At 42.1% G+C, this 21,884-nt stretch overlaps 1 protein-coding gene across 5 annotated transcripts in view; it reads left to right on the forward strand.

Moving 5' to 3' along the window:
- The window catches only part of NOX4 (NADPH oxidase 4), a 163,184-nt gene extending 147,843 nt beyond the window's left edge, over positions 1-15,341 (forward strand). For all 5 annotated transcript variants that reach the window (XM_045020189.1, XM_045020157.1, XM_045020172.1 and 2 more), the window contains 4 exons: positions 3,575-3,683; positions 5,585-5,653; positions 7,807-7,907; positions 14,992-15,341. In XM_045020189.1, coding sequence (XP_044876124.1) covers positions 3,575-3,683; positions 5,585-5,653; positions 7,807-7,907; positions 14,992-15,112 — 400 coding nt within the window. In that variant the 3' untranslated portion in view covers positions 15,113-15,341. The remainder of the gene's footprint in view (positions 1-3,574; positions 3,684-5,584; positions 5,654-7,806; positions 7,908-14,991) is intronic.
- Positions 15,342-21,884: the final 6,543 nt, after the last annotated feature.

Here is a 21,884-nt window from a genome sequence, read left to right on the forward strand (position 1 = left end):
TTAAAATTCTTATTATTGTTAATTTAAAACATTTTAAAATCCAGTAAGACAGAATTTTCAGTGGCTTTCTGTGAGTCACCAGGGCTGTCAAACTGCTACCAATCCCACTCTTACGCAATGGGAGATAGCTTCATTATTATCTGTATTACGTGTCTCACACTGCTGTCCAGTAGCCCCAGTCACGGGCCAATACTCCACTGTGCTAGACATGGTACAAACCGAGCAAAGACGGTCCCTGGCCCAAAGAGCTTGCAGTTGAAATTAGCTTACGAAGTGTTTTACAATTCACACATGACTCACTTGTTCAGAGATCAGCTGGTAGCTGGAGTGAAATTAAAACCTTTCAAAGCCCGATTTTCAGAGATGCTGAGCTCGCTCAGCTCCCCTCAATCTCAGTTGGAGTCATGGGTGCTCAGCGCTTCTGAAAATCAGGCTTTTATGTGGCAGCTCCCGGTGCCTTGTTCCCTACTAATTTTCATCTCTGAAAGTCAATTGTTCATCTTGGAGCAGGGGCCTCTTCAGGTCATGCTCTTTCGAACAGGGAGTACCATTTTCTGAAGCGCATTTTCGTTTCTGCCAAAAGACTGGAGTCCCGATGGATATCCTGACCATTTTCTCCAGGACTGATTTATCCCTGACAGTGTTGAGCGAAAACGTCACATATCATAACTATGGGCCAGCAGTAGATAATGAGACGGCTGCCTCTATCAGCGTATTACTAGAGGCAGTGAAAGGCTTGTACAGACATTGCCACAGCAGCTTAGTGTCCAGTGAATGTTTTCAATATCAGATAAATGGGATGCTTCCAAACACTGCATGCCATAGCTCAGCGTTGCAGTGACCCAGTCTTGCTGCCATGCACTGCAATATTATACAATAGCAACAGCAAGATATGTTTTGCTGTTAATATGTAAGGATATCAGCAATACAGAGCACCCGTCCACTGGATAGGCTGCCTGTTGTTTTTTGTTCCTTCATAGAAATTGAGACCGGCGGGGTGAAAATGTTAACTGTTGTGTGCAAACTTGAGGGGGTCGGCTGGCAAAGCCCTTTTTGCTAAGGACATGGAGCTGTGGAGGATATCAGGGTATCCTTCAGGACTAGGATGCAGTCTTTTGTTTTCTGTTTGGTTTTGTTTATTTTGATATTTTCTGAGCAGCTGGGGTCTCCCAGCCTGGGGTTACTCCACTCGGGTATCTAATAAATGTTGCCTATTTATTATAAATCATGATCGTTTGTTTTTTTTAAAGAGAGTCAGAAGTTTTTTGGCATGGGTCAGGTCTCTATAAATTACTGAATATTACTACTTGTAATTTATCTTTAACATGCTTATCAGTGGACGTGGCATGTCGTACACTCATCTTTAGCTGTGTAATGATACTGCACATATATCACGTCATAGTTTACTGTAGGTAGACCCAACCATGTATGTTTGACATGCCATTCACTTCACATGCATGCATGATGCATGCCACAAAACAGTACAGATCAATCTCACGTTGATTCAACCTAGCTCATTCCCACTGGCTTGTGTTTGCTCAAGTCAAAAGTCTGAATTGATAAAAGGTGGTCCCCAGTGAATCCTCTTGTATATCTTTCAGTTCATTTATGCTGAGAGACATTTATTTTCTTTTATCATTTCAGAATGATGTGCTGGAGTAAATGGCTAGAATTTATTGCTTACATACTGCACATATGATACTGTATTTGTGATCTCACCCCATATGGTCAGACCATTACCTTGGTTCTGATTTCTCCCAGCACAAATGACATGCAAAATAGGGAGAAATAATGTTTGTCTGCAGGACAGCATTGTACGTGCAGCAGCTGGTGTCAGGACATTAAAAATGCTGCACTCCCACTACAGACACACAAGGCGTGAAGCGCAGGGCAGCCAGCACCTTTCTGCAGGTTATGGACAGTTCACACAAGGGGTCAGAGCCCCCACACCCTGTGTGCTATGGGGTATTTGTTCCACAGCGCCTCTGCAGGCCTGCAGTGGAGGGTTTAGGCATATGGAAAGGGACAGTGGCGTAGCCATCAGTTAAACAGATGTGTTAGCAAAATGGCCCAGATGTTAGGGTTAGTGGGTGCCCGGTTTTCAACCAGAAAGTCCAGTTGAAAAGGGGACCTGGCAGCGTCTGGTAAGATGTACAGACTGGACACCAAAAGTCTGGTTACATGGGCAGGGCGAGGAGGCACCAGGTCATCAGACTGCGCAAGCCCCTGCTTAGCCAGGACTGCCTCCTACCTGCATCTCATGGGCAGACAGGCAGGCTCCGCATCAGGCTACAGCTCTAGAGCAGAGGGAGCCCAGCTTGGGCAGGAGTGGGGAGCTGGAGAGGATCCAGCTGTGAGGAAAGGAGAGGGAGGAGAGCAGCTGGGGGTGGGGGGCAAAAGGAGTGAGCCAGGGCAGGGCCTGGAGGAAGAGGTGGGGCAGGGGTGAGGTCTTATGGGAAGAGGCAGGGCAGGGCAGGGCAGTCCAGTTATCAGCAATTAGAAAGTTGGTAGCCCTAATGCTGGTATATGGGACCATAGCGGCTACTGTAAGTCATGTGCAGTAGGAGATGTGGAGCAGCCACACACCTTGCCCCCTGGACATGGCATTTGGCCTAACACACACATATACTGCTCAATTTTGGAACTCCAGAATGCAGCTGTGATGGTCTCCTATGGGTCTTCACGATCTGTAAATAGTTTTAAGGGGAAGCATTTTGTCCCCTCAATGGCTAAATTATAGGTAAGTAACAATAACATAAAACCAGCCATGGCTGATCTGAGAAAAAATCATGCAGACTTTTAAAAAAAATCTATTTAGCAGTAGAGGTTTTTTTTTTCATGTTTATTTTCTAGCCTGGTTCATGGTGATCATCCCTCTTGTACTAAATTCATGTTTTGTCTCCATCTCCATTAGGAAACCTGGCACAAGTGTCATGTTTTCTAAACCAAATGCCAAACTTTGCCCATGAATGTGCTTTATCCGTTTATCTTTGGGGACTATACCTTTGTCTAGCACAATGGGGCTCTGACCTTGTTTAGGCCTCTGTGCACTACCACAATATAAATATAAAGTAATAATTGAAATCATCTGATGCTTGCATGCACCTGAATGCAGAATTTGGCCCTAACTTTGCTTTGGAGTTGCATTTGGTGAGGTTTGCATTCATCAGCATCACCTCCTCTGGGAAGAACGGAGTTTGTGGAATGAATTCTGCCATATAATTGTAATAAAGAATCCACACTATGTATTTGAAATGCAGAGGCAGCTTTGCTTTTAGTTAACAACTTTCATCCTGGTTATGATGTATGAACCAACAGTCTTACCATAAGTCATATATGCAGTTGGTGTGCAGTATATACTGTTGGGCTGTAAAGACAGTATCCGTAAAGCGTGTTGTTCTGTGTTTGGGTTCAGTATTTAAGTCCATCCTTTTAGACTGATTTGGGCATTTCAGTGTGATGGGGGAAAACTAACTTCACTTAATGGAAATGGAAATTAACATTTGCACAATGAATATAAAGCGTATTAATTAGTGCTAATTAATTTCCCAAACATATCATTTTCATTTTAAAGTGATGACTGGCAATGCTACAAGCTCAGAAGACTTTACTTTATTTGGGTGTGCAGGGAAATCCAGTCCTTTCGCTGGTTTGCAGATTTGCTGTGTATGCTGCATAACAAGGTAAAGGAGATGATAACGCAGGGTTGGTTTTAAAGGGATACTGACAATTAACACATCTTTTTGTGTACGGGGAGACTTTGGCAAACCAGTAAAGTGCCTGAAACCACTATGGCTTATTGTTAAAGACAGCCTAGTCAGCAAGCTGTTAAAAGCAAGTCTCAGCTTGACCAAGGCAGGAGGGGAGGGGGGATTTAGGCTGCCACCAAAAGGGCAGCTTGACCCCGCGTCCTTCCTGATAAGAATTGAGTTAAAATTGCTGATACATGCGTTTTCAAAGAGTAGGATATGTCCCAGGAATGTCTATTGAGGTCTCAAGGCTGCAAGTTCTGGAAAGACCCTCACCTGGTTAATCAATGATCAGAAGGAACCTCTTGCTTGAAACTGCTTACTTAACAAGGTTTCTTTAATTACTAATGTATAAATAAGGGGAAAAAGCTTGAGACAGGTGAGACTCGTTTCGGGACTGGCCTCTCCCTCTGGATGCATCTTATGTTCCCCAGCGGTAGACGGGCTGTCGCTGTATCACTTGAAAGCCACACTCAGCTTTGGTAATTATCAAGGGTTGGGGGTGTTTTACTAACTTGTTGCGGACGTGTGTAAGTGCTTGAGACTAAGTAAAGTTTAGCTTTAAGTGAAAGCACTCTTGTGTTGTCCTGTTTGTGCCAGCCATCTATCGGTTGGACGGCCGTGTCTCCCCTGATTTATTTCCTGACACCTCCTCGCACAGAGTAAAAGTTACCAAGAGCTTTGGGTTGAAAGAACCCCAGGTAACATTTGAATATTTAGATTAGTAACGAAAGTGTTTCCATTAAACATGACTAGAGAAGGCTGGGATTTCAGAGGGACCAAACCACGTTATGTGGTTGGGTAGCAAAATGGCAGATGGAATTTGTTATTGATGTACATGGAAGGACTGGTTCAGAGTGTCATGTGGGACAAAACAGGAGTGAAATCCTGCCACCCCCCTGAAGTCAATGGAAGTTTTGCCATTTCCTTCAGTGGAGCCAGGATTTTACTCACTCTGCACTTGTCCTTGTTGAACCTCATCAGATTTCTTTTGGCCCAATCCTCTAATTTGTCTAGGTCCCTTTGTATCCTATCCCTACCCTCCAGGGTATCTGCCACTCCTACCAGTTTAGTGTCATCTGCAAACTTACTGAGGGTGCAATCCATGCCATCCTCCAGATCATTAATGAAGATATTGAACAAAACCATCCCTGGACTGACCCTTGGTGCACTCTGCTTGATACTGGCTGCCAACTAGACATGGAGCCATTGATCACTTGGAGCCTTGGAGTGGGAAGGACTAGCTGCCTGGGAGCTCAGGGTACCTGTACAGAGCGGTGCTGGGGAAGGGCAGGCAGACCTGGGGAGCTCTGGCCTGGCGAGTCCCCAGGCTGAGGCCTTGCCCAAGGCCAGGGAAGGTACTGGGGCTGCAGAGGTGCAGCCCAGGGATAGGCAGAGGCAGCTGGGATAGCTCAGTGGTTTGAGCATTGGCCTGCTAAACCCAGGGCAGTGAGTTCAATCATTGAGGCCATTTAAGGATCTGGGGGAAAAAATTGTCTGGGGGTTGGTCCTGCTTTGAGCAGAGGGTTGGACTCGATGACCTCCTGAGGTCTCTTCCAACCCCGATATTCTATGATTCATCTTCAATTCTCAAAACAGAGATCAGGTGGATTTTAAAACAATTTTAAAATCTTTTTAGAAGAATTTGTTCACGTATCCTGGGATGTAAAGAAGCTTCTGGGTAAAAGAAAGATATGTAAACTGTCATTTTCATTAACGTGTCCACTGCATCTTCTCTGAAGATCAAGCTTAATCAGGGTACTGGACAAGAGCAACTGCATTCTTATATAAGAAGAGACATATTAATTCACTTGATGTTTTTCTGATCCTCCCAGCTTTGGCAGGAAAACCGCCCAGACTACATAAACATCCAGCTGTACCTCAGTCAAACAGATGGGATACAGGTATGTGGCTAAATGCTGTTTATAAACCTAACTAGATCTGGTGGTGGTGGACAACACAAACTGCCAGTTAAGAATGAAATGGAATGATTGCAGATGGTTTAAACAGAGAATAAGGGCTAATTCTCTCAGTAAGACTGCATCACAAGTCCAGCCCCGTAATACTAGAAGAATGAAGTCTAGTAGCATTCAGTTAATTATCAATGGGCAGAGATCCATATCTCCCTCCACTAGGAAAGAGGTTCTTCCAGGCCAGGCCACAGACTAGACAGTTGGCAGGGCTTTGTGGGAAACTTGCATCATTCCTGGGCTGAGGATCAGGCTGGAATAATTCTAGCCCCAAACTTTTGAAAACAAACACGTTGTGAGAAACTGGCTATTTTTAAAAATCCCAATTGATTTCTTTTTGTTTTGCTTTTGTCTCGAATGTTTGAAGAAGCCAGACTTTTTAAAGTATGCAGCCAGAAAATGTACTGAACTATTCACAGTATGCCAGTTAAGAGAGTTGGATTTATTCTCCACTGGCAGAAACTTTGTGTAGCATTTATACATGGGATGCGGTGACCCGGATGTTAGCATTTTACATCCATTTTGCACTGATGTAGCACAGATGTAAGAGCCCGATTCTTCACACTCGAAATTAATGTGAGCTTTGCCGTTAACTTTGATTGGCATCAGATCAAGCCTTAAATTACTACGCAAGGTGAAAGGCAGTCAAGAATCAGGTCTATTGCAGGTCTAGATCTCCTCTATAGCAGATGAAGACAAGATAAAATTTATAGTTCTGATGAGAAGTACCCCAATATATGGGGCTTGCTGCTGGGCTCCAGCTAAATAATCTGCCAGCAACAATTCTGAACAGTCTTCCAAATATTCAGTGCTAGTTCCAAATAACTGGACTGGATGTCTCTGCCGGCATGGAGATAATCCAATATATTATTAATTAACAGGTAAGAAATGACTAGGTTCAAGTCAAAACATTCAAGATGAAGCTGAATGTCAATGAAATGCCGTTTAGAATATTTACTCTTAAATTATGTGTCCAGTAGCTACTGACTTTGTATTAGAACTCCTTTTCTTTTTTTATGGCCGTTTGGTAGAAAAAGCGGCATCAAGTATAGAACTGTATACAATGAGGGCTAAATTTTGTCTTCAGTTACACTGACATAAATCCAGATTTGAACGGTTACTCCAGGTAGTTCAAGGGAGCACTGGATGCAAGTCTCCATTGCCCTGCACTTGTGCTGTCGTTGACAGCAATCAAAGTGAGTGTTACACGCTACCAAACCAGAATAGTGTCACGTTTTACTCACTCTGCACCGAGTGACCCGAGATGCAGGACACCAGAGAATCAAGCCCATTTTTTTTTTTTCAGAAAATGCTCTCTGCCATGGTAAAAAAAACAATGTAAAATGGTTCAAGCTTAGAATGTACTTTTGTATTAGTATAATAGACGGTTTAGATCATTTGATTATGGGGTACACGCAGAAAATCAGATATAATTCTTCTCTAGCCACATGTTGTATTATATTAGGACAGTAAAACAAGGAACGGCAATGCAATGCAGTGGAAACAGGTTTGGCTTCATAAAGAGAGGTCAGCTGGGATTTTAGTGAGTTAGAATTGCTAGAAGAATCCTGTGCTCACTCCAAGGACCCAGCTTTGGTGCTTGATGCTGCTGAGGCTGTTCAAAGCAACTGGTAAACCATCCTCTAGACGTTTCCGTTGTCACTTTTTCAGCCCGGTTAGCTTAGGTGTTTCTTGTACCAATAGTAGGTAAAAAATACTTCAGACAGAAATGTGATTTTCCTATATGGACAGTGTCCCTTTAAGGGTAGCAGTGAAGGCAAACTAGGGAGTGAATAATGAGAATATAACTATTGCTCTATGTATTCATTGACAAATTGCTTTTAAAATAATGTGGAGACTAATAAGCAGCTATATAAGAAACAGCACACAACCCTGAAGATGGCTCTTCAAAAGGCAAGGAGCCGAGGTCTTGATGCATAGAAATGGCTGCAGTTTGTCACACGGGTTTTTTACATTTCAGCTATTTGGTAAGTCAGCCAGGGCATCTACCAGACCAGTATGCAAGCTCTGAGTGATATGTAACAATTTACAAAGCACACAGCAACTGAATGTATTGTTTCTCACAGAAAATAATTGATGAAAAATATCAGGTCCTGAACTCAAGGCTTTTGATTGGACGACCTCGTTGGAAACTCCTTTTTGATGAAATAGCCAAGTGTAACAGACAGTAAGTACCAATCTTAATGGGTTTTGCCACAGTTTGAGGGATGGGGATTGTGTATGTTTAATAAACAGCTATATTTGCATGGAAATGACTTTGGGGTTTATCTTATCATGTAACATTCAAGCTACTGATGTTGATATTATCGAATGTGTTGCAGCTGAAAGATGGACTGTATAAAAAAAATCTTTCAGTTTGAGCTATCAGAGCAGTTCATCTTCTCCTGCAACAAAACCGTTCAGTGGCCCAGGCAATAAAAATCATATTTCTCTGTTACTACACAGAGATTGTACATGTTTTAATCCTTTGCTATAATCAGTATCTGGCTTGCAACATATGCCAGTTTTATACTGAAAGATATAATTGGTGCTTTCTGCAGTTACTTTTACAATTTACAGTTTGAATAATAGAAATGCAACAGTAAAACTCCGGCTGTATTCTACAGTGTTATGTCTTTGTTCAGAAGATGCATTTTCTTTGGGGGGTACCAGTGCTATTTATTGTTTAAGAGCTGACTCTGTAATCAGTACTGTACGAGGCAGAGCTTACAGTCTAGACAAGGCATATGTAGAATAAATGAGACACACACCAAATTATTGCGTCACCTCTTCTGGATTTAATTTAACCCAGTTGTTAAACCAGCCTCGTTGATGCTGTGGTTACTGAGGATTAGATCCTGAGAAGAATTGGGCCCCAGCAAATCTTATTGGTCTCAGTGTGAGTGCTTGGTGTGTGATAGCTCTCCGGGTCAGGACCTAAGATCTGATCTGTACACTGTGGTACTAATCTTGCTATTCCCCCAAAGTAGCATAAAGTGCCTAGCACAATGGACCCATGCTCCCTGTTAGGGAGTTACTGTAATGCAAACCAATCTATATGTACTGCCCCTCAGTGATGTGCAGGAGGGAAGGCAGGAACTGGGGCCTAGGTAGAGGTGTGTACTTCCTGTGCAACATGGAAAACAGCTCTGCAGAGGCTTAGCTCTGGGCAGTCCTGCTCTTTATGGTGGTGAGAGATAGGGGATGGCAAAGGAGAGGGGGGAGGGTGTGAGAGGTGGATCTGCTGCTAGGTTGGTCCTGTAATCACAGCCTCCTGCATAGTTTGGGGAATGTTAACCCTGTAAGTGTCATTCTTATTTCTTTCTTAATCTTTTGTCCATTCTATTTTTAAAAGATCAAAATAATGGGAGTTTCCATCATTTCTCTTGGGAGACTCTTGCACACCAGAATGCACATCACTTTCAAGATGTTTTTCATTTTTCCTTTCTACATTTCATCTCATAACCCCTGGTTAGATCCTCGAGCACCACTTTCCCATACATCTTTGTATCTGTAAGATGCCGATCACCTTGATTTCTAAGCAACATGTCTTGTACTACCTCAGTAATGCTTCTGCATCCTTGACTGTGTACACCTTTTACATTATTTGTAGATCTTATTATGTCCTTCCTCAGCCCATATCACCCCCTTGCTAACGTCTGTAGACTAGCTCTGTAAGGTCACCATCCTGCAGACACTTGAGTTAGGTGCGCGGTGCAGGTAAGGAGTCCCATTAACTTAGAACTTACCAGGTGCAAGATCGGGACTTTAACCTTTCACCATAATTCAATTTTTCAGCTCCCTGACCCTTTTTTGCTGCTTCTCCTACTTCTTCCCATTTGTCAGTAACTCCCTCCGAATGGCCCTGGTGCAATATGCATACCACTAAATAAGGGCAAGACAAACAGTTCCTCTTTTAGCCAAACAAGTCTAGCATCGGCATTCAGGATTCCGGACGTGTTTGCAGACACACACGTGGTTGGTTTTCAGTCTTTTATTTGGTGACATCCAAAGTATTTCCCAGTTTTTATTTTACATTTCTACTAAAAAAAGAACAGGTGAGACAAACCGCAGGCAGGGATGATCTAGAGATAACACGTAGTCCTAAGTGCAGGGGACTGGACTAGATGACCTCTTGAGCTCCCTTCCTCTCCTATGATTCTATGGCTATGGTTACTAAAAGCCCAACATAAACAAACATGCAACTAGGGATGCTCTCATCAGTTCAGCCATACCATTGGTTTTGGTTGCTTGACTCCCAGACAGGGAAAGCTCATGTCTAAGTGTCTGAGGTCTGCTAGAATGTAATAGTTCTCTGCACAGTTAACAGATTAATTCAATCCAGCATCAGGTTCATATTCTTTCAGCTCAACTAAGAGGAGCAAAAGTGCACCATCTACTGTTGATAGTTTATACCACATCTACAGTATTTGCATTGGGACAATTTGGTGTGTACGTTATGCAGCCAGTTTTCAGGATTTTCGTGCGATCTATTTGGGGAAAGGGTGGTGCCCTTTTTTGTGGTTCATTTACCTTCAGGATAAAAATGTGCTATATACTTCTGAGATATTATCATAGCTTTTAAATTTTGCTGGGTCCAAATGGCAATATGCTTCTTCCATAGAGCTGAGAATGAGCTAAACAGAAGAAATTAAAACATGTGGGGAAAGAAGGTATGTAAAGATAAGGCACATTTTCTCCATGCTATAAAAGAGAATCATCTTTAAGGAATGTAGCGCATGGTTTGGAATCAGAAAATCCCAAGTCCTAGCTCTGGATCTTATTATATTGCCAGTCACCTCACCTCTCCTTCAATTACTCCACGTGTAAAATGGGAATAATAATGCTTACTCGCCTGCTTGCCTCACAGGGGTGTTGTATGGATTGATGAATTAGTATTTGCACAACACTTTGAAAATATAAAGTGCTATAGCAGTGCTAAGTATTACTGTTAAGAGTGGTCTGGTGGATAGGGCATTGACTTGACTGGGACTTAGGAGCCCTGGATTCAATTTCTGGCTCAGCCACAGACTTCCGGTGTGACCTTGGCCATGTCACTTTACCTTTCTTTGACTCAGTTTCCTGTTGTAAAATGTTCCCTACTCATGGAAGTGCTGTCAGGATAAAAATCTGTTAGTGATTGTGAGGGGCTGAGATACTGTGGTGATTACGGTTATGTAAGTACCTAGAGTGAGAGATGATATATTAGTTTTACTCAACAACTCTCTGTACTTGATTAAACTAATGGATACAAATGTTTAATAACATTAAGGCTTTGAATTAAATACACAATAAGATAAAAATTCAGATTCATGGCTTACTTGCCCTTCTCCTCCACAAAAGCACATACTATCTGGTTTTCAAGTGTTTGTCACCAACAGAGCCCGTTGAAGACAGCGGTCAATCATTTGCCCAATGCATCTGAAAATCAGGCCACTTATTTTTCTCCCCTTGTCAGTAATGTGACACTGGACCACTATGACAATGGAATTCAGTGTAAATACACAACAGTGCGGGGATGGGAGAGTGCTGAATGTGTATGGAAAGATTGTAAATCGTGTGTGATCATATAATTAAAAATGGTATTATAATGCACCTGCACAAGGCCATCGTTTTGGTTGCACATGCAGCTTTTTTGGTGACATTTCCTGCGTTTTGCAATGCTAGTGTTCGCTTCCCTTCGTTGCAGAAAGTCAGTGGCCATCTGTTATTCAGGTTGCCTAATTATGGATTTAACTAGCTAACTTTAGATACCTAAGTTTGAAAGTGTGGGCCAGAGACTTTTTTTCTGTGATACATTTTCTTCTTTCAAAGGCACATATTTCCGTAAGTTTGTCAATATCCTGAGACTGTACTTTTTTTCTGTCTAGCAGCGCAGACTTCCTTCAGTGCAGTTTGGAGGACAATGCAGTTAACTGTGATGTGAACTTAACTTCACACTAAAATAGATTATATATACCAGCAAGCTGCCACTGTCATTCTCTGCTATATACATATGCCTTAATTATCAAAAGTGGCCACTGATTTTGGGTGCCTCAGTTTTTGGATGCTGAATCTGAGACTCCTAGAACAAAACTGCCATTGACTGCAGTGGGAGTTTATGCTGCATAAGAATTGAGTCGGACTCTGGGATCTGGATTTGATCCAACTACATTAACAATTGTGTGCCTTTTGAATAATGAATTCCTTACAGAGAACACGGATTACTGTTAATATTCACATCATCTGTCCGAATGGTTCCTTGGAGCTGCTATGGTGTGCACTAGTATTGTGGATAAATGGTAATGAGTGTAACTGTACATTCTAGATTTTCAGTAATGAACGTCTAATAAGAACCCACATCTCTGCATGTGCTTCTTAAAATTTGATAAATGCTCATTTCAGCTTTTTCTTTGTCATTTTAAGTAATCAAGAATGGTACAAATGTAAGGCTGGAAGGGACCCTGAGAAGTCATCTAGTCCAGCCCCCTGCGCTGAGACAGGACCAAGTAAACCTAGACCACCCCTGACAGGTGTTTGTCAGACTTGTTCTTAAAAGCCTCCCATGATGGAGATGCCACAACCTCCCTTGGAAACCTATTCCAGAATGTAACTACCCTTATAGTTAGAAAGTTTTCCCTAGTGGCTAACCTAAATCTCCCTTGCTGCAGATTAAGCCCATTACTAATTGTTCTACCTTCAATGGACACGGAGAACAATTTACTACCCTCCTCTTTAGAAGAGCCCTTAACATATTTGAAGACTTATCAGGTCCCCCCTCAGTCTTCTTTTCTCAAGACTAAACATGCCCAGTTCTTTTAACTTTTTCTTGTAGGTCAGGTTTTCTAAACCTTTTATCATTTTTGGTGCTCTCCTCTGGACTCTCTCCACTTTGTCTACATATTTCCTAAAGAGTGGTGCTCAGAATTGGATGCAGAACTCCAACTCCAACTGAGGCCTCGCCAGTGCCGAGTAGAGTGGGACAGTTACCTACTGTGTCTGACATATAACACTCCTATTAATACACCCCAGAATTATATTAACCTTTTTTGTGGCTGCATCAAGTTGTTGACTTATATTCAATTTCTGAGCTGCTATAACCAGGGATTTGGAGCAATCAAATTTTTTAATTGCTCCACCCCAGCTCTGGGCATAAAACCTACTGGTCCGCGCTCCAGCTCCGAGCTCCGCTCCAAAGCCCTGGCTATAACCCCCAGATCCTTTTCAACAGTACTACCACCTAGCCAGTCGTTTTCCATTTGTGCATTGATTTTTCCTTGCTATGTGAAGTACTTTGCATTGTTGAATTCAGACAAATTCTCCAATTTGTCAAGGTCATTTGGAATTCTATTCCTGTCCTCCAAAGTGCTTGCTATCCTCCCAGCTAGGTGTCATCTGCAAATTTTATAAGCATACTCTGTTCTCTATTGTCCCATACATTAATGAAAATATTAAATAGTACTGGACTCAGGACTGACCTCCTCTGCAGGATCCCACTAGATATGCCCTCCCAGTTAGACAGCAAATCGCTGATAATTCCTCTTTGAGTAGGTTTTTCAACCAGTGGTGCACCCACTTTATAATAATTTCATATAGACTATATTGCTCTAATTTGTTTAAGAGAATATCATGTGGGACTGTGTCAAAAGCCTTATTAAAATTAAGATAAACCATAGCTACTGCTTCCTCTTTTCCACCTGGCCAGTAGCCCTGTCAAAGAAGGAAATTAGGTTGGTTTGGCATGATTTGTTCTTGACAGATCCATGCTGGATATTTCTTATAACCCTATTATCCTCCAGATGCTTACAAGTTGATAGTTTATTCATTTGTTGCAGTATCTTTCCAAGTATCAAAGCTAGGCTGACTGGTGTATAATTCCCCACATCCTCTGTTCCCCTTTTTAAAGATGTGTACTATGTTTTCCCTTCTCCAGTCTTCTTGGACTTCACCCGTCCTCCATGGGTTCTCAAAGATAATGGCTAACAGTTCCGAGATTGCTTCAGCTAGTTCCTTAAATTCCCTAGGATGAATTTCACCAGGCCCTACTGACTTATCTAAATATTCTTTAACTTGTTCCTTACAATTTTATAATAGTAATTTTATAATAATAATAATAATAATTAATAATGTTTGTACTAATAAGGCCTAATTAATTTACCTTTATAGAATACTAGTCTAAAAAGTGAAAAGTCAAATTTGGTAGAAAATGAACATTTTCTAACTTAAGTGCCTAATATTGGGCACCCACATCCATATTTAAGTGCCTTAATAACTTGCATGACTTTGGACATGCTGGGTTCATAGTCCCATTTTAGTTATACTCATATTCACTCTTTTTTCCTCCGAATTGTGCCTAGGAACTAAATCACATAGGATTGGATTTTCAGCAGTGATGAGTAACCACAGATCAAATACCACTGACTTAAATTACTAAAAAAGCATCCATGGGTGAGCACTCAAAAGTGAGGAAATGTCACAAATATGGTTGCATGAGCCTCCTTTACTCTGTCCCTTTGTGCATGTGCAATGTAGTCTTCAGTTTGGGATCGAATCTGGAGTATATTCAGCAGTACATTGACTGTGCTGTTCCAGTGATGCAAAGTTGCCATAAACCCAGTTTAACTGGCATTAATTGAAGACAAGGCAGTAAGCTAATTTATAACAGCCTTTTGTCACCAAAGTATATCAGTGAATCTAGGCTCATGATTTTGGTCACAGATTAAGGGTCATATCCTGTCTTTGGGTCCTCACAAGACTTTGACATGCATAGCAGGAGGGCAGAATTTCAATCTGAATGTTTCAATCAAGAACATTGTAGCAACAGAGGCATTCTGCTTCTGCTAGAAATAATGCATGATCTGGTAGTGCTTCCCTTTAATTAGCATATTGAATCATCATAGGCTTGATTGTGATCTCACGGTGGTATAAATGAGAAGTTACACTAATGAAGTCATTGCAGTGACACAAATTTGTAATAGTGAGGGTGATTGACCAATGGGAGTGGTGGATTCTTGATCTTTGGATGTCTTCAAATCAAGATGGGATTCCTTTCTGGAAAATGTGCTTTGATCAAACACAAGTTATTGCACTCAATACAGGGATAAATGGGTGAAATTCTATGGCTACTGATATTCAAGAGGTCAGATTAAATGAACTAATGGTCCTGTCTGGCCTTAAAATATATGACACTAGTGTAATTCTGTGCATGTGAGATTAGAATCCAGCTCTGTGTGCCTTTAGACACAATTCACAATTTATCTGGCATGTGGTGACTCACTTTTCATTCTTGATAGGAAAACTGTTGGCGTTTTCTGTTGTGGACCAAATGAAATCTCCAAGGTACTCCACAAATTGAGCAACAGCAGCAACTCCTATGGGACAAGGTTTGAATACAATAAAGAATCCTTCAGCTGAAAGTCTTGGGACTAACAGGACTCTATGGAAGAAAGAAGTGCAATTATTTTTTGTAAGACTTAAGAGTCAGAGCTTTGTGCTAAGCAGATACAATGTACCAAAGAGTAGCAGGTTTTCTTATTTATGATTATTTAAAATTCTGAAATAAGGAGGACACAGCAGAGTACCAAGTCACATCAAGTGTTTATGCTCAAAGCCAAAAGGGCTCAGAGAAGATTTGTTATGATGGTGGGGATGATTCATTTAGCAGTGTGTAAATTAATTTAAAAAACGGAAACACACAGTTGCTTTTATGGTTGATTCAAGAACAATCCATGGAACATCTGAAATTTCTCCACATCAGCTTGCTAAACTCAGTTCTCTGAAATTGAGATTGGTTAAATGAACACCAGATTGATCAGAATTAAAAGTGCTCTGCAAGATCAACGGTGCTCTTTACTGGCACACAAATGAAACGGCTTTGAAATGGAGAAACTCCAGGCAAAAATATCAGATGATTTAAATATTGCAGAGTGGGATTCTGTATGTAAAATATGAACGTTTATTCTCCCGAGCCTGCCTCCATACTGGATAGCTGTCTGGTAGGGATATATATTGAGGGCTCACCCCAGACTATGGGAAAGTGAGTGCAACCCTATGAAATCTCTGGGCCAAATCCAGTGGTGATGTAAATGACAGGTGGGGTGTAAATTGGCCTATAGGGGTACTAGTGTAACTTCTCTCAGTTTGATACTGAGTGAGTTCGCAAAAAGCATATGATTTATGCACTTAGAAGGAGTTGGATCAGGAAAAACAACTAGCAGGAGAAGGCAAGACATGGAAGTCTCTCTCTCTCTCTCTCTCTCTCACACACACACACACACACACACACACACACACACACACACACACACACACACACACACACACACACACACACACACACACACACACACACACCAGAGTGACTCAAATTGATTTCAGCCTCTCAACTGACTACAATGGATTGATGCTGAATTACACCAATATAACTGAGGGCACATGTCATTTGCTTCACCATTTATAACATGGTAGGAATTAGCCTTAATTGCTGTGACCCTTTGCTTCGTGTGTGGTGATGGAAGCCTTGCCCAGTCTCCAGAATGTTGTTGTTGTTTTTCTTTTCCCAGAGTGTCAGAACACGAGCTCCCTCTCCTACCAACCATTTCCCAATCTGTACATAATAAGTGGGGGGAAATCAGAACCCAGTGATTCTGAGGAGCAACATTTCCCCTGTCCCATTGCCATGGCCTCCTTTATTTCTTCTTTAATCCCCCAGTTCTGTTTCCTCATGGTCAAGTTCTGCTCTGGGGATAACAGGGAACTAAAGACATACACAATCGGGATCAGTATAGTTCCATTGATTTTAATAGAGTATCATTGATCGACCTGGCCCTTAATCTTCACCCAGACCTCAGGAGCATCACCTCTAGAATGCTTGTGGCATACACTGAAGCAGGAGGTCTCAGCACCACTCATAACTGTGGCTCTCCCATATGTTACCACTTTGCACTTTGATTTAGTTTATGGCTTTGAACTCACCCTTTTTTTTTTTGTCACCTGGACTTTTTAATTTTCAGCATACAGAAGTGGCCCTGCACTGGTGTCTGTTGATATCAGTGTCTGCATTAAGAGGGGTGCATTCTTTCAGTAGCTCATATACTGACTTGCCGCATGTGTGACAAGTGAAAATGAGGCTGGTCTCTGCTTTTGCAGCTGCTGCTCAGGAGACGCCATGACTGGAATAGTAGGACAGAAGGGCCTTGGCAGAGAGGTGTGGAGAAAATGGCTTGGCACTTGTCTATCCCAAAGATAGACAAATGCCACCAGCCCCTGACTTTACTCAGTTTGAAGTAAATGGAAAGGGGAAAGTGGTTGTTTTCAGACTGGCTGGGATTTGCAAAGGAGCCTAAAGGAGCTAGGTGACCAAATCCCTTTGAAGTTCAGTCACTGCCTAAATCCCACCCACTGATTTTTGGGCCTAATTCACTAAACGATTTGTAGATTAATAGAGTTTTAAGGCCAGAAGGGACCATTATGGTCAGCTAGTCAGACCTTCTGTAGATAGTTACTGCAGTGTAAAACTGGTGAATTAGGCCCTTTATATTAATAATGAATATTTCTATTGCCATCTGTATTAGCTTAATATTAAACATAATATAATGCTGCCAGCCACCTTTATAGTGATGAGAGATTGCCATGCATAGTGGGTTTTTGTGGTTAGTTTATGACAAGCAATATCATAACTGCATCACCCCATCTCAAAAAAGATATATTGAAATTGGAAAATGTTCAGAAAAGAGCAACTAAAATTATTAGGGGTATGAAACCGCTTCTATATGAGGAAAGATTAATAAGTTTTGGACTTTTCAGCTTAAGAAAGAGACGACTAAGGGGGGATATGATTGAGGTCTATAAAATCATGACTGATGTGGAGAAAGTAAATAATAAAGTGTTATTTACTCCTTCTCATAACACAAGAACTAGGGGTCACCAAATGAAATTAATAGACAGCAGATTTAAAGCAAACAAAAGGAAGTATTTCTTCACAGAGTGCACAGTCACCCTTTGGAACTCTTTGTCAGAGGATGTTGTGAAGACCAAGACTATAACCGGGATCAAAAAAGAACTAGATAAATTCATGGAGGACAGGTCCATCAGTGGCTGTTAGCCAGGATGGGCAGGAATTGTGTCCCTAGCCTCTGTTTGCCTGAAGTTGGAGAATGGGTGACAGAGGATGGATCACTTGATGATTACCTATTCTGTTTATTCCCTCTGGGGCACCTGGCATTGGCCACTGTTGGAAGACAGGATACTGGGCTTGATAGACCGTTGGTCTGACTCAGTGTGGCTGTTCTTATTTGTTAACCACAAGTGCAGATATAGTGGTCATTATTCTGTTGCTTTAGGTTCTCTAGCAACTACCTACAAAAATGTTTATGGTTGTTTGCTTTCTCTCTGGTATATAGCTGTTCCGTTAACATACAAAGAGCAAACACTTTTCTATATTGTATAGTTTGACACAGCTCAAATATAAGTGATGCCTTATAATTAAAAGAATAATGAGCTATATCCTCTTAATGATAGGAGGAGCTGGTACTGTCCTTATGAAATTTTGAAAATTAGTATATAGCTTGGGTGGGTTGTCAGAACTGGGGATAAATAGTTAGAACCTTTGAGTTCAACTTCTATCTAAGGCATTAGCTTTTCTGATCTTGGGGGCATCATTTTGCCTTCCTGTATCTCAGTTTGCCCATCTATAAAATGGGGTTAATACCATCTACCTCAGAGGGGTTTTGTGAGGCTTACTTGATGTTTTTTAAGCACTTTGACAGTGCTACAACAAAAGGTGATTTTGTCTTTATTTGCATTATTATTTTTTGTGGTGCTCTGAATCCTGGATCTTTCAGCATTGCTCAGGCCTGAGTACTCTCTCCACAATGTGGTGTGAATTGAAGAAGAGGCTCAAAGCCTGAATGTCTTTGCTTTCCTTGAGGCATGCTTTTTACAGCAGCAAAAAGATTAAGGGGTGGGGACTGAGACACTGAAATCTTGCCTTGTTGACTTCAGTAGCAGCAAATGTTATTGACAAATAGACCTTTCTGGAGGCTGCACTACGCACCATGCTTTTGAGTGTACAGACTGGCAAAAACCAGTGCAGTGCCTTTCTACTACACAGCGTTTTCACTCCTAGGCCAAGAAGATATATAAAAAAATAATAATAAATGCCAGGAAAGTAAGTAGATGCTGGCAGTTCTTCATTCCACGTTTACAGATCAACTGGATTTACATAACTGAATGTCTCTTCGTGCTTTGAAACATGCCATATAAGCCAAGCTGTCAGGAGCTCCCTACGGTTAGGGAGAATCCCTCTGGGTATTGTACCATTTTTTGCTTGATACTTCACAAAGCTGCAGACCCACCAGCATTTTCACAGCAGGTGCCTTTCTCTGTCTGCCTTGTGTGTCACCAGCCTTTCAGTGCTTTTATTTTTGTGCATTTAAAATGGCATGAACTCCTCTCATCCCCTGATTGAAGCCACCCCCGCTGTCTTGTGTGACATTCTGCCCCCTCTCGCAACCCCTGAAGAGCTGGGCTTGGTGCAGGAGACTAGTGCAGCATTTACATTGGCGGGTGCTGACTCTCTCAAGCAGTCACAGTAAAGTCACTGGGGCTACTCATGTGAATAAGTGCTCACCATTGTGACTAAGGGTTGCATACTTGAGCCTGAATGGAGACAACTGGGGACCGGGTAGGGTTGGCAAAGGTTGCACTGCCACACCTCTGGGACCATTATTTCAGTCCCCATGTGCTGGTAGTAAGTGCTGCTTCTCCTACAGGGGAATTAGGGTCGCGGGATCTGGATTGTCAATGTCCTATGGCCTCTTTCTTAGCCTGTCCATAAATCTCCCTTTGCAGCAGCCTGTTGGGGCCAGCGTGGAGACCCCTTCCATAGCACACAGGGTGTGCAGTCACGTACGCAGTCTCCACCACACTACCACTACATAAGTTTTGTAGAGATCCTTGCGTGTGGTCTGCCTCCAGCATGGCTGAGTTTCAGCGCTCAGGCTCAGTGGGGTAAACATCAGGAAGGGAGAAGCACTAAAAGTCAACATTGACATAAGAACAAAGTGCTGTCAACTCGCCATGAGTACATTCAGGCTGGAAATTAGAAGAAGGCTTCTAACCATCAAAGGAATGAGGTTCTGGAATGACCTCCCAATAGGAGGAGTTGGGGCAAGAAACCTAACTGGCTTTAAGATGGAAGTTGCTAAATTTATGAACGTGATTATAGGATAGGGTTTTCTGCAGTAGCAGGGGACTGGACTGGATGACCTGGGAGGTCCCTTCCAGTCCTGTAGTGTTATGTTGATTTTCATGTCTCATGTTAGTAGATATGCCATATCAGGGACCAGTTCTGCTCTCATGCTGACATAACCCATACCTCTAGATTCACATCCATCACAAACAAGAACAGATTTCATCCCAGGGCTTTAAATCCTGCTAGCATGTGAATGGGGGGAGAATGGCTGACTAGGAGTTGGCTGGGAAGGTGTAAATAATGAGGATGACAGGCTGACTGCTTCGGAGGCTGTAATTCTAGTCCCGCTTTAAATAAAAAAAATCACAGGAGTAACGGTTTAGCAAGAGGTTTGTTCTCCGAGCTGCAGCACAAGCGAAAACCCTATATTCAGAGAGAGCCAGCCCACCGGATTATGGTTTTAAACGGTAAAACATTGCTTGAAGAAGCCTGCAGGAGGCTAACAAGTTGTTGCTAGTAGCAGCCAAGGAGCAAGAAGACACAGTTATTACTTGTAACAAAATAACTGGTAGGAGGATTAATTTCTACTTCAGCTGAGCAGTTATTTCGTATGCATGTCAGCATGATTTAAGAAAAAGCTGGATCTGTTCCTCTGTAGATTATTCATCCCATTTTACTACAATTTTTTTCACAAAGGCAATATTTTTAAAAGAGTTCAACACTAAAGTTTGGAAGCTAATAAAAATATCTCAGGCCTGCAAGCCGAACTGACCTTTACTGTAATGGAGGTGCATCTTGCATGGGTATGTATATTCCAATGAGAGAATTTCCACCATGCTCTGAATTTTAATATCAAGCATGAATCTCCTCTTCTGCTGGTGGAAATCAAGAGTAATAACGTGCATTGAGGCTACTGTGAAGTTGCACTGGTGTAAGAGCATGTCACTAAGATGATACTCTTTGGTCCCCAATATGAGCCTGATTTGTCAAGGAGCTGAGCTGAGCAAATGCTGGAGGTTTTAAGGATGCTCCAGTAAAGCTGAAGGTGCTCAGTCCCATGAGTTGACACCTCTGACACCTTTCACTGGCTCAGCATGTGCAATGCATTGTCATACCCAAAGGTTTCAAGCAACACATGCCATTTCTTCTAGTGCTTATATTGATGTATGTTGAATAATGATTAATCACTACTGTATTAATCATATTACCTACCTTGTAGCACTGAGGGGAGCAGTTACAGTATCACGAAAATCCATCACATAATGTGCCAAGGACATTATGGGCCCACTTCTGAACATCCTCAGGGCTGGCTTAGACTTGCTGGGGCCTGGGGCCAAAGCCCAGTGGCGTCAGCCCTGGACAGCAGGGTTTAGGTTACAGGCCCCCTGCCTGGGCGGATCCCTTGAGCTTTGACCCTGGGGCATTGGGGCTCAGGCTTCCATTCCCCCCTCCTAGGGTCTTGTAGTAATTTTTTGTTGTCAGAAGGGGGTCTCGGTACAATGAAGTTTGAGACCCCTGCTCTAGATACATACCACTATAATGGGGGAAGTGTGGAAAGTAACAAATCAAATGACAGCCTGGCTTTTAGCAGAGACCTTGAAAGTCTGAGGACAAATGAACCACACACAACATAAGTGCATTCCTCTATGCCTCCTGTCAACATCTTCCTGTCCCCCAACCAGAGATGTACACCTGTTGCCTGGTGATTTGTAATATTCTTACCGGGAGGGGAAGGGGGAAGCCATGTGAAGATCCTGAAGCTGCAGGTTAATGGTGTCATAATATATTAATCAAATGATCCTTCAAGAAAAAGCTCTGTAGCTAGAAAGGAGGGAGAACAATATTTTCCTCAAATGGGGTAGATAGGAAATATTTAGAGCCAGGGAGCAGCCATGATGGCAAAGGGAAATTTTCCCTTGTTTACCAGACCCCATAGGAATCCTTCCCATTGTCAAATAAGGTGCAGATATATTATCCCAAGGATTGTGAACT

This window comes from Mauremys mutica, chromosome 1 (genome assembly GCF_020497125.1).
Source record: "Mauremys mutica isolate MM-2020 ecotype Southern chromosome 1, ASM2049712v1, whole genome shotgun sequence".
Lineage (NCBI taxonomy): Eukaryota > Metazoa > Chordata > Testudines > Geoemydidae > Mauremys > Mauremys mutica.